The sequence below is a fragment of the Hylobates moloch genome, unplaced genomic scaffold, assembly GCF_009828535.3.
Source record: "Hylobates moloch isolate HMO894 unplaced genomic scaffold, HMol_V3 SCAFFOLD_14, whole genome shotgun sequence".
NCBI lineage: Eukaryota > Metazoa > Chordata > Mammalia > Primates > Hylobatidae > Hylobates > Hylobates moloch.
Window position 1 is genome coordinate 80,630,173 of NW_026652289.1, and position 13,818 is coordinate 80,643,990.

The 13,818-nt window shown below is 40.0% G+C and overlaps 1 protein-coding gene across 1 annotated transcript in view; it reads right to left on the reverse strand.

The window, feature by feature from the left end:
• Positions 1-13,818, reverse strand: part of RYR3 (ryanodine receptor 3) — a 564,315-nt gene that overhangs the window by 240,222 nt on the left and 310,275 nt on the right. Inside the window, exon 20 of the mRNA XM_058427349.1 lies at positions 2,919-3,135. Within this exon, the coding sequence (XP_058283332.1) occupies positions 2,919-3,135 (217 nt within the window). The remainder of the gene's footprint in view (positions 1-2,918; positions 3,136-13,818) is intronic.

A 13,818-nucleotide genomic window follows, 5' to 3' on the forward strand; every position in this document is an offset into this window, starting at 1 on the left:
AGTTCTCTATGAGGACCCCATCCATCCAGCAAACTTCTGCTTGGACATCCAGGTGTTTCCATACATCCTCTGAAATCTAGGTAGAGGTTCCCAAACCTCAATTCTTGACTTCTGTGCACTCACAGGCTCAACACCACATGGAAGCTACCAAGACCTGGGGCTTGCGCCCTCTGAAGCCATGGCCTGAGCTGTACCTTGGCCCCTTTTAGCCATAGCTGGAGGGAAGTGGCTGGGTCACAAGGCACCAAGTTCCTAGGCTGCACAAAGCAAGGGGGCCCTGGGCCTGGCCCAGAAAATCATTTTTTCCTTCTAGGCCTCTGGGAGGGGCTACTGCAAAGGTCAATGACATGCCCTGGAGACATTTTCCCCATTGTCTTGGGAATTAACATTCAGCTCCTTGTTATATATGCAAATTTCTGCAGTGGGCTTGAATTTGTCCCCAGAAAACGGGTTTTTCTTTTCTATTGCATTGTTAGGCTACAAATTTTTCAAACTTTTATGCTCTGCTTCCTCTTGAATGCTTTGCTGCTTAGAAATTTCTTCCCCCAGATACCCGAAATCATCTCTCTCAAATTTAAAGTTCCAAAATGCCGCCAGTCCCTTTGCATAGGAGGAGCGACCTTTACCACAGTTCCCAACAAGTTCTTCTACCTCCATCTGAGGCCACCTCAGACCGGACCTTATTGTCTATATAACTATCAGCATTTTGGCCAAAGCCATTCAACAAGTCTTCCCAATCAAAACTTTACCTCATTCTTTTGAACCCTTGTTGAGGCCAGCATCTTATAGAAAGCCCTGTCTGAGTAACACACATGTTTCTGATTACTTAAGTCAGGAGAGGCAGCCCAGACAGGAGTCACACTCATGCTTCTACTTTCTGCCTGCTTGGGCACCAGCAGCCCTGCATCCATGGAGAAGCTCCTTCAGGCCTTGGCCTTCAAGCTTCTTGTCTATGAAGGAGTCCAGAAAATGCCACAGTGGTATAAGGATTATTTTGAGCTGAAGACTTTGAAAAACAAATGATACAGGATGGGGCTTTTTCTGGACTCCTCTTATCTGCCTAAAAAAAGAGCCCCCCAAAAGAATTCAACAATTTTTTTCCCATGGGAGATTGACACCTACCACCAGAGAAAGGTCAGCATCACACCTAAAAAGGCTCTATCACAGAACTATCATATCTCCTATCTGTTCTCCTTAGGAATCATTTATCTTTCCCCAAAGACATTTATTTTCCCAAAAGTGCCCTTCTCCCCATCTCCTTTTCCTATTAAGATGGTATATAAGCTCCAAATTCTAACTTCCTCCCTGAGCCACATTTCTTTGTGAACTCCATACCAGGTGATTAAAATGTTTTTTTTCTCTTGCTAATCTGTCCATATGAGTTTAATTCACAGGACCCCAAAAACAGAACCTAGGAGGGTAGAAGAAAAGTTTTTCCTCCCTGACATCTAGAATACACAGAACCTAGATGATCTAATTCTTAGAATCACCTCTTGCTCACAACCCCCTCTCAATTTCCTATCAACATTCTCATTCCCCATTAAGGTACTCTGTGAAGCAGGCAGAGAAATACTGAAATGCTATCAAAAGTGATATAGTTTGGCTCTGTGTCCCCACCCAAATATCATCTCGAATTGTAATTCCCACATGTTGGGGGAGGGGCCTGGTGGGGAGGGATTTGATCGTAGGGGCAGCCTTCCCCCTTACTGTCCTCATAATAGAGTTCTCATAAGATCTGATGGCTTAAAAGTGTGGCACTTCCCGTTCATTCTCTCTCTCCTGCTGCCACGTGAAGACGTGCTTGCTTCTCCTTCACCTTCTGCTATGATTGTAAGTTTCCTGAGGCCTCCCCAGCCATGCAGAAGTGTGAGTCAACTAAACCTCTTTTCTTTATAAATTACCCAGTCTCAGGTAGTTCTTTATAATAGTATGAAAATGGACTAATACATAGTCATTAGCCACAGGAGGTGAGAAGCAGACTCATGAACACATACACATAGATGAATATAATAGGGTCATATGAATATTATGGGAGTAAAAATGCATGCTAGAGAAAGTCTCTAGTCTAAAAGAGCTATATTGGGGAAATTATTAACCCCAAGTGCCTTAGAGGCATAGTCTCTTTTCATTTATTTTCTATAACATCTAGAATAGTGATTCAAATAGCCCTGCTGTGTAGAAAATGCTGAAAGCTCTTGCATGCCCCTTGTAATATCATGTGAATGTGTCTCTCTCAAATTACAGACCCTGGAGGGGAAAGAAAATATCCATTTATCAGCACTTCCAAAGCCCTCCACGCTACTCCCTGTTTCTCTCCCTTTTATTTTCCAGCTCTTCTCCTACATGCTCCTCCCTCTTCCCAGAGCCCAGCCATATGAGAATATGCATTGCCCCTGTCTATATTTCTACTTTGTGTTACTTCTAGGCCCTTATTTATACCATTTCTTTTATATCACCCCTGGAGACCCTCCCCATTTAAGCTTTTTAAAGGCTCTAACTGAATTCCACTCTTACCACACAGACTTCTAGAAACATTCTAGCCTAAAGGATTTCTCTAGTATTTACTGGTGCATACCGGCCATTTTGCATTTATTACATTTGGCCTTTTAAAAAAATAATACATTTGCTTCTTACATCTTTAACTTGGTTGAGAATTCCCAGAGAATACATGAATATTTCTGTATATCCTTCACAGAATATAACACACGTAGCAGGTGCTCAACATGTTCACAGATTGAGAAATCCTTAAAGACCCAATTGACGCATGTGGTGAAAATGTGAAGAGTAATAGCTGTTCACATTACACAACAATTCTGGAGTATGTATATTAAGAAAGATTCAAAGACAAGAAAGAAAGAACTATCTAACTCTATTGCTTCATCTGTATCGGTTGCCTTCTGTGGGCAATTTGAACCTACCTGACTGGTGTCTATGGGGCATGGGATGAAAGAGGCTTGGGAGAGGAACTGGGTGGTACCCAAGAGATCTCTAACACCATCAGCATCACGTTTATATTCTTTGACAGGCTCCAATCTCATCTTCTCTTTTGGAAGTAAGGCTTCATAGCAAGGGGCATAGCCAGAGGGAGGCAGGAACTTAAATTCTCCATGACGTCCACCCATCAGGAAACGTACTCTGTCATTTGAAGACAGCAGAAATACAGAGGTTAAAAAAAAAAACAGTGCTGCCCAAATAAGTGAAAATTAAAGATCAATCCCTACCTCCCACCCTCAACATAATTTTGTTGAGAAGTGAATGACTTCAGGTTAACCACAGCAAACATCCTCCAGTATGTAACAAAGCAGCAGAGGGCTAAGTGAGCATCAAGGCTGATCCTCAGCTGACCCATCACGGCTAAGTTCCTAAACATTTATATACATAAACCACTAGGTTTTTAGAACCAAGTTTATCTGAACTGTAATAGGTAAATAATTACTATAGATATTATTGCAGTATTGAAAAACATAACAGTGATAATGAGATTATTCTCTGTAAAGATCATATCAAAATTACAGTGTGATAACTTCAACTCTTCTTGAGAGAGATTATCCACACATCAGTTAAAGAAAGCATGACGTCGCCAGGCGTGGTGGCTCACGCCTGTAATCCCAGCACTTTGGGAGGCTGAGGTGGGCGGATCACGAGGTCAGGAGATCAGGACCATGGTGAAACTCCGTCTCTACTAAAAATACACACACACAAAAAATTAGCCGGGTGTGGTGGCGGGCGCCTGTAGTCCCAGCTACTTGGGAGGCTGAGGCAGGAGAATGGTGTGAACCCGGGAGGTGGAGCTTGCAGTGAGCCGAGATCGTGCCACTGCACTCTAGCCTGGGTGACAGAGCGAGACTCCACCTCAAAAATAATAATAATAATAATAATAATAATAATAAGAAGAAGAAGAAGAAGAAGAAGAGGAAGAAGAAGAAGAAGAAGAAGAAGAAGAAAGCATGACATAACTACATGGAGAAAGTAGTAAAATCTTATTTTAATATTCAGGGGAAAAGACTAAGTAACATCAGAGTATTAATCGCAAATGGTACATGGCTGGCGAGGTTACTTAAAAATGTTACACTGTGGAGGCCACATTTCCCTGAAGCAGCTGTATGGGGGCGACTGTGAGGAGGCAGCCATGGCTGCATGGGCACAGATGGGCATCAAGAGTTTGCTCACTGGGATGCCAGTGTCTTTCTTAGTATCATCCTCCTGATAGTACCCAGTCCTGACACCCTGGCCCACCTTCTGCAGTGCTCACTGGTACTTCCCAACCAAGTGGGGAAGGACACTAAAGGTCTCACAGTAATAGCAGGCAGGCTCTGATTACCACCACGCGGAAGTCTTTCAATATTGTAATTCAGCATTCTGGCTGAAAGTCAGCCTCATATATATGGGTCAGGTTAGGGTTAGATTGGACCCTAAAGTTCCCCACGCAAAAAGGAGAGGTGAAAGTAAGCTATTTCAAAATGATACTTCATATGATCGCAGGTTTATAATCAGAAATAGAGCTTTCACAAGTCAGCTGCAACCACATTAAATTGATGAGGAAATACAACCAGTTTTCCATAACTAAAACATGGCAAGATATGGAGCTCTGGGGATTCAACAGTAATTGAACACTGGAAACATGTCAATATATATGCAGTGTTTACGTACAACATTCATTCCCCTGCCCTACTCCATTTAACAAATCTTTACTGAGCCCATACAATTAGCACTTGCTTTTGTACTGGGGATTCAGCAATGAACAAGGTATATGGCATCCCTGGTGTCACACAGCAGGTATTCTAGCAGACCAATAGGTGTTAATTACTGATTGGCAGACATCTGATGGGGTTTTAAAAAGGGAGATGTGAAATCACTCAGGTACGGGGTTGGCTGCTAGAGATGGTATCAAGGAAGGCCTCTCTGACATGCAAGCTGACTCTGAGAGGTAAGGAGAAACCAGTGAGCTCAAGATCTGGAGGAAGAGCATTTCAGGCAGAGGAACAAGTGCAAAGGCTCTGAGGTGGAGAAGACCTTGGGTGGATCAGATTAACGGGAAGGAGGGTGGCATGGGTGAGAATGCCATGAGCCCGAGTGGTAGGACTGTATCAGGCAGGGTCTATGAACGCCGGCAAGGAGGTAGGATTTTATTCCAAATGGAAAGCTGCTGATGGGTTTTAATGTAAGGAAATATAAGATTCTCCTAGTTGCCCTATGCAGATAGATCTGGGGACCAATTGGGAGGCTCTTGAAATAGTCAGAGGGAGATAATTGTGGGTTGGATGGAGGTGATCCAAGCAGCCACACCCAGTTTTGTTTTGGAATTAGGCTTGTTTGGAATTGCTCATGGACTGAGTGTCTGTGTGGAGGGGGATGAGGTAAATGGAGAAAAGTTATGATTTGGCAAAACTTTCACAACGGGATACTTTCCAATGGGCCTCACTTCCTTTCACTGGAACGTTCTGGTAGGGCAGCCTCACAAGATATTCTAAGTGTTGGCTGCATAATTGTGATGGTGGAAATATCCTAATCGTGAAACTGGAAAATAAAGCCTCTTTAAGAGATGCTAAGGTTTTTTTCCTTCCCAATAAGAGCAGACACTTTATCTGAAAAGCATTTTATAAAATGCTGTTTTAAAATTAATTCTAGAAATCATATGAAACCTCCCAGTTTCCTATTTTAAGGTACTCAATAATAATGATATACAGTTAGAATCACAATTGTCCCTTGTGAATGCTCCTACATTAAGTGTTATGTAGGACATGATCTATGTTTATTAAGAATTTGAACAATGAAATTAAAACAAAATTGAGTCATTAGCCTGCAGTATTACTAATTTAGTGAACCTCAGGAAATAATGACTAAATCTTAAAATTATTTGTTGAAAATTTCCCAATTCAATTGCAACGTAACAGATTGTGTTGCTGACATATGGAAACCATGGGATAAAATTGGATCTTTCTGGGCAAAGAATTAGTGTGGGAAACTTTCTGCCTCTCTCTTCTCATTGAGCATCTTTCCTGAGAGCAGCTGAATGCCTAGTAGCTTGTACAGCAAGTAAGTGTATTCCATTACTCACTAGCATATGGATTCCAAGAACAAGTAAATGGTCTCTTAGGAGGATTTCTAGAGGAATTTAATTATTCATGAGCTCTCTTGCTAATTGTTGAGTTTCAAAATTTCTCTTAGGTTTTAAAATCTGCTGGATGAGATAACAAATCAAGAAAGGTAGAGTTTCAGGTAGCATCTAATGAGAACAATGCTTAGTTTTTATATTCAGTTATTAAAAGGAGACTGATCATTTGGTTATAAATCTGAATCTTATCTTCTCTAATGGCCACATAAACTGTAACATAAATTAACACAGGCAGGAATCAGTGTTTATTGCATACTGAATCTTTGGTCTTTAAACATCATCGTGCAGTGCTTCAGTGGGTGGAAGAAAAGGTCCTGGATTGCTTCAGAACTCCTGGAGATGAGAGTCCCTGTGCCCTCAGCAGGCAGACTGAACAGACGATGGTCCAAGGCACACCTACCACCTGTGGCTCCTCCCCTCACTGCCTGTGAACAAACTGCCCAGAGTCTGTGAGAAGGGATCCAACAAACCGCCACCAATATTGACGGTCCCCTTCATAATTTGCCCTATGAGATCCAGATTGATGAGATCAAAGGTAATAACTAGGGAGATAAAATTCAGGTTTGAAGGGAACGACTGAAAGACAGAAACAAAATATTTGAAACTCACTTTAAGTATCTGAGTATATGAAAGTGGGCTCCCCTCTGTTTTGGCCGAGGTCCCAAAGTTAGATGTATGAATCCATAATTCAGAGGATGCTAAATATTTTCACAATCTAAAGTGAAGTGCTGAGTCAACTATGTAGTATATACGAAAAAACTGTGAAACCAGTTCTATCAGCCACAGCCTATCACACACCTCTAGACGGATAAAGGAAAGAATTCCTTTGGAGAGAACTTTCAGGGAGAAAGGGAGAAGCGTTCTCCCTTTTCGGAAGCCAAATGATGAGGTTTCAAGAAACCACGTAGAAGCTGGACAAGTGTCCTCTGGAGTTTACTGAGGGACACATTTTCCTGGTGACAGAGCTGACAGCGTGAGAAAGGTCTGCATGGAAAAGAGGTGCCCTTCCGCTCAGGGCGACGCCAAGGACTGTGCTCCCTAGAAGGCTATTTAAGGGCTCCAGATGAATGAGCCCACTGTCTGCCATCTTAAAAAGGGACTTCCCAGAAAGGCAAATGTCTGAGTAGAGATCAGAAACCCAGGGGCTGGGGGACGTGGGAAAGGGGATCTGGAGGGAGGTTTAGGGTCAGCCAGAGGGAGCAGCCAACAGAAGTGGTAAGGTTTGTGTCAAAAGAACTGTGGTCAGAAGTTCCCAGCCTGAGGCTAAGAAAACTACAAAAGGGTCCCAGAAAAGAGGCAGCAACTGTACAACCGCTACACAAAGACTCAATGCTACCTGACAATAGCACTGACTCCATCAGACACGCCTATTCTGCAGTCATCTCTCCCTGGGGCTCAACTCTAGAGGGGTCTGCAATAGGAGCTGGCCAATCAGGGAGGGGCAGACCAATGTGGAGAAAAAGCTGCCTCATACTGCAGGCCCAAGCTGGGGGAGGGCTCAAGCTGTAAACTGGATACAAATTTTGATTTTATATTCAAATAGACAGAACTTTCAAATTACTGACAAGATTGTTCTTGTTCCTAAAAGTAGCAATAAAAGCTACAGGACCTACCCGAGGACTTGTCCAGAGCATGGAGTCACAGGCGTAGAAGAAGAAACAATAAAGTTAAACCTACCAGTCCACTTCTCTCAGTAAATTGTTACCTGGCACTTCACGTTTATCTTTTAAATCCTTTGCCTCATTCACAAACGAGACATTACATTCCAGTTGGAATGTAAATCTCCCCTCTCTACATGTTTCCTCCCCGGCTCCTTCAGTTCCATGGAATCACCCAGCATCCCCAAAATGTTAAATGTAAAATAAAAAAGAGAATTTCAGAACTGATTTCATTACAATTAGTTCCTCTTTATCCTCAGATTTTTCTCTACATTAATGGGTTTTAAAAATCAAATTCATTAATCAGCTTAATCCGTTCCACCACAGCACTTGTATCATTTTCTGGGGTTCTTCCTGTAACTCAAATGTTTCATCAGCTCTCAAAGACTTTTTCCTTCCTAAAGTGTTTACAGTAAGCGACTCTGTCCATAGATTCTCTCACCTCAAAGATAAGCAATAGCTTCAGTAAGAGCTGCCTGGGAGTAGTGAAGTTTTGGGATGTGTAGAGGAAATTTTTATTTACTTGACTAATTTTGAAAACACAGGACAAATTATATTGAAAAATCTCTGCCAGCATTTTCAACTTCATCTTTGAGATTTGTGCATTTTTGCTTGTTAACTTCCAGGAGAGATGGGCCTACCTATTACAAATTCCCAGATTTGAAAGATTGACCCATTAAGAAAAAAAATAGTAAAAATCATGACAAAGCTGTGCTGTGCTCAAAGGGGGTGACCAACTTTTCTTTCCTTGGGCTATCATATTATTATTCAGAGCTTGCTAGCAAATGTGTAAAAATCACTAGTCTTATGGATGTCTCATTACTGTTATCTGCTATTGAATTCCTCCCAGACAGCTGAGATAATGTTTCACAGAAGAAAAGGATACAAGCTGTGGTTAAGAGGAGAAAGAATTAGCCAGCTTTTGCTGACCTGAATTCGACTCGTAAGTCACGATTCATAATTGCATCTTTAGCCCGTATCGCTAAGACTGAGTTATGGACATTCCCACATTCATATTTCTTTCTGGCTAGTGTTTGATGAACGCTCAGGGCAATCCAGCCAGTGCCCATCATGTTCTCTGAAGAAGTATATTTATCTCAGCAATAATTTCCACAGCATTGACCACAGCAAGCTGGAAATAGCTAAGCTGTTCGTTACCTGAATTTTAGCCAAGTCTGGAGAATACCAACAGAAAACAAACAACCACCACAAATACTATCTTTGGATATGGTTATTTTTATAAATTAGAGCTGGCAAGAGTTATGTAAGATGATTAAATAGATTTATGGGGAGTTTAACTATAGCCATAAAATATATTCTATTATGACTAACTCATTAATTTTCTGCAAAAAAAAATTAGCACCCAAATTTCACTATATACTATGGCTTTCTGTATAATTCTCTCTATCTGATTCATGCCATTTGTGGGGTGTATATAAGATCAACTTTTAGTAAGAGCTTCCTGGCATCTAAGTAATTCAACCTTTTCGGTGGGCTACAAGGTACATATACCTCATCCCAAATTCTATTCTATAATGAATAGGGTTGTTACACTGGGGCCTACTGCACTAATAATACTGTCTATAAACAAACCACATTGAGAAGAAAACCATGGAAGCATATTCATTAAGAGAAAAGAGGCTATGACATTGATTTGTGGGTTTTGTCAGTAATTACTCATGCTAACTTTGACTTCACTGTGAGTAAATCTAATTGACAAAGATTTTTGCCCTTCATGTAGCTTTGCTCTTCGATGACGGCTGGCAGGGACATCCTAATCAGGTATTATTAACAACATAGTTTGTAAGTATAAAACTTATTTTAAAAATTCAAGACAAGGATCTCAGTAAAGATCATTAAACAGGAGGAAACAGGACTGTGTAAGAGAACTCAAATCTAATTTAGAAGCCATACAGAAGTTAAAAATAAATATGAGAAACAACTCTGAAGACTTCTATGATGGGAGAAAAAGAATCTCTTTCTAGACGGGCATAACACTTTGCATCTTGCTGGGAGAGATGCTATAAAACCAGGCAAGTGTTCTACAGTATTGGGTGAAACAATAATTTCTTTTCAATTTCATTATAAAATATATTTCTTTTTTTTTTCTTTTTTTTTTTTGAGACGGAATCTCATTCTGTCGCCCAGGCTGGAGTGCAGTGGCGTGATCTTGGCTCACTGCAAGCTCCGCCTCCCGGGTTCACCCCATTCTCCTGCCTCAGCCTCCCAAGTAGCTGGGACTACAGGCGCCTGCCACCATGCCCAGCTAATTTTTGTATTTTTAGTAGAGACGGGGTTTCATCGTGTTAGCCAGGATGGTCTCGATCTCCTGACCTCATGATCCGCCCGCCTCGGCCTCCCAAAGTGCTGGGATTACAGGCATGAGCCACCGCGCCCGGCCAATACATTTCTTTTCAATAAGATACTTTAATTAACTTGGAATTCATACTGTGGTTTCTCTTTCTAGCTCTTTGTTCAACTGAACTAAAGTAGTACAGAGAAGAACTGCTGGGTTTCAGCACCAAATCATACTTTACCAGTTGATGTAAGAATAACACCTGGATTGTAGAATAGCCAATCGGTTTATTTTGATTTATAAGCAACTGGCTAGCCCCCAGTATAGGTCCTGCACTGACCCTGACCAAGGTCATCATGTGATGCACTAGAGGCATTTCAGTAAAATGTATCCCAACTACACAGACCCTGTGATTCCACCTCTCTTCAAATCACAACATGCTGTGAGACCCGAAGCCAGGAATATATCAGAGCTGATAGTTTCCTGAGAGACAGGAGGCTTGAGTGACTTCAAGCCCCACTGCACACCCTACTGGCACTGCTTTTTAGCCTTCCCACCTGTTCAGTTGCTATAAGCAAAAAGCTCTCAGAACTAAGCTGTTGGTTCTTCGAGTCAATACATCTGGACCCTTCAGTTTCTTAAATTTCCTCAGCAGTTGTGCCTCCTAAATGATTAGTCATCTCATTTTTCTTGTCTTGCAACATTGCTTCTCTTTTATCTGTGCACTTAGAAGTCTGCATGATCTGCTGACCTAGACACCAGATGCTAGAAATGTCTTCTACATGTGGATACCACCTTTCAGTCAACTATTTTTTCATCTGCTAACTGCAGTTCTTGTCAAGAGAGGATTCCAAAAAAATCCCTCCACTACCCTCTAAAAAATCACAGACACAAAAATCCTATCTCATTGTTCTGAGGGAGATGGGAAGGATGAACTAATGATTAAGAATCATTATGCAACATTTGAGAGCAGATATACTGTTCTCTAAACACAAAATGTGGAAAAGTCCATTAGCCAGTAGACTGGAGAAGATCCCTTCTCCGTAGATCTAAATTTGCCTAAGTAGTTTTTTCAGATGACATGCTTGTGAAACAGGTGTACTCCCTTTGAAAATAAGTTAAAAACAATGAGTGGACATGGGCAAAATAAGTAAAAGTGGGAGGAGTATTAATGGTGGGTGACCAAGGCCACCAGCTACACAGGCAAATGCAGTCCTGGGAACTGACTGCTCAGAGTAACCTTGTTTCTTCAGGGAAGGTCCTGAGTCAAAGGGTGGATGACCCCAACACTGTTGTGTTGTGTTGTATTTGTATTTGTACTCATTCTCTTTATTCCTAAGGAGTGGAGTGGGGAAAATGGAAAATAGGGCTAGAAGGTCCTTTCCCTCTTCCAGAAGGCCTTTGCTCCAGTCAGTTTCTTCTGTGCTTACAGTGCCTCTCTTGTCAACAACACTCCCCGTTTTCCACATGCTTCTGATGGCTATCAATGAGAATGGCTCTATGCGGTATCCTCACATATTTAAAAAGAAAGAACTGGAATGAAATATCCTCAGCACAGAAGAACTTTCAGCTCTTAGAATACAGTGTCTGCAGATAGTGTAAGATTCCCCGGCTTGAATATGTGATGAGAAGATTTTCAGCCTCAGTAAAGCTTTACTCTACTGGTTCTCCATTTGTTACAAGAACCTCAAACAATTTTAAATTGTTTTTATTAAATATTAAATAACTTTAATATATTATATCCATTTATATGAATGTTTGTAAATATGCTTGTGTATATATACAAACATACACATCTGTCTCAAATTCCAAAGGCTGAGTACCATTCACAAAGGACAATTATTTCTAAATAGTTTATATAATTGAAACAGAACCAAAATCCTACTTTGGAAAACATATGAACATATCTTGGTTTACCAATCCACATGAGGTGCTGAGGCCTACTAGAGTGGTTTCACCCTGAAAATCCCCTCACTTGGACCTGGATCCCTGAAATGGTTTCTCTGTGATCCCAGATCTCAGCTCCTGCTTCCCACAACTCTCCTCCTGCTATGACCCTTTCCAGGGGCTTCCATGGACACTAGTATGATTCCATGTTGACTCCAGTCTCCTGCTCAGTTGATTGTGATCTCTTTAAAATACAAGGATGAAGAATGGCTGAGAAAAGTTTGGGAAAGAAGGGTTATTGTGGGGTTTTGCCTTACAGACATTAAAATGTATAACGTGGTTAAAAGAATTAAAAATAGCATCCAACTGGTAGGTACAAGGAAAGAGGCAGAGAAATAGCAATAGTATATAGGAAAGCAGCATGCATAGCACAAGCCCAATTAAATGAACAATATTTAACTGTGTATATAAAAAGCTAATATGATTATCTCTAGGTGGTACTATTATGGGTTCCTGGTACTTTCTTTGACTTACATTCCTTTTGTGAAAAAGAAAAACAAAAAACAATAGGAAAAAACCCAAGTGTTAAAGTATAAATCAGAAACTGGGAGAAATATTTGAAACCAATAAACAACAGTTTAACATCCTTAATATAAAATTATTATACATAAATATGTAAATATATTACATATACTATATAAAGTCAGTATATACAAAATATGTAAGATATCTACCAAAAAATAAATATCAGAAAGGCTGAGAACACAAAGTTAGCAAAAATACTGGGTTGGAAAAAGTACATAAAAATAAGCATTAAAAAATGTTTCACCACATTCGTAATAAAAAATAAAAAATTAATACTCTAAGGTACAATTTTTCCAAATCAGCGAAGATTTAAAATAACCAGTAGCAGTAAAAATTAATAAGGATCCAATCAGTTGGACATTCCCATATGTTGCTTTAAATGATACTGCAAGCCCAAATCCTTTATCTGAAATCATTAGAGATGTGCTTCAGACTTTGGAATTCTTTAGAATTTTTTTAAAAGTTACCCGTTACGCAGATTAAGCAGAAACTGCAGCCAGGGGAGGGGCAGTACATCATAATCAGACACATTAATATTTCTGCAGTTAAACATACATTCACAAGAAGCAGAATAAATGGCTGAAAACAGCCTCATTTCTGCTGATGACAGTTTTGTCACAAAATGAGTTCAGGTTACATTTTATTACAAAATGAGTTATGAACAAATTTATGGTTTTCAGAGCGTTTTAGATTCTAAAGTTATTGATAAGGAATTCTGAACTGTTTAGAGAATCGTTCTCAAAATCAATTTGGCCACAGAATTATAAATTTAGACTTTAAAACATTCATGCATTTTGACCAATTTCAAGGAGGAACAAAATAGAAGCACACAAAGAGTTATGCTTCAGGATATTCATAAGAATTTTATTTACAACAATAAAAATGAAATTGGCATAGACTTTAACAGCAGAGTAGTGGCTGTATTATGAAACAGCCAGATAAAGGGCTATTATATGGCTATAAAATCATTTTGAGGATACTCAATGACTCAGGAAAAGGCTCATTACTTATTGTTGAATAAAAGATAATCAAGACATAAACTTCATATTCGATGTGATACCAATTAAAAAATAGATGTATATTTGTAGAAGAAAAGACTTGAAAAATATGCCAAAGTATTAATAGATTATAGCTAACCATTGGAATCATAGGTGATTTTTACTGTGCTGTTCATAACTATGTCTTTGAAGTTTTTCTTATAATGAGCATGTAATACTTTTATAATTATTAATTTTCTACACAGGATTTATCCTACTAATCTTACTGTTTATCTGAGT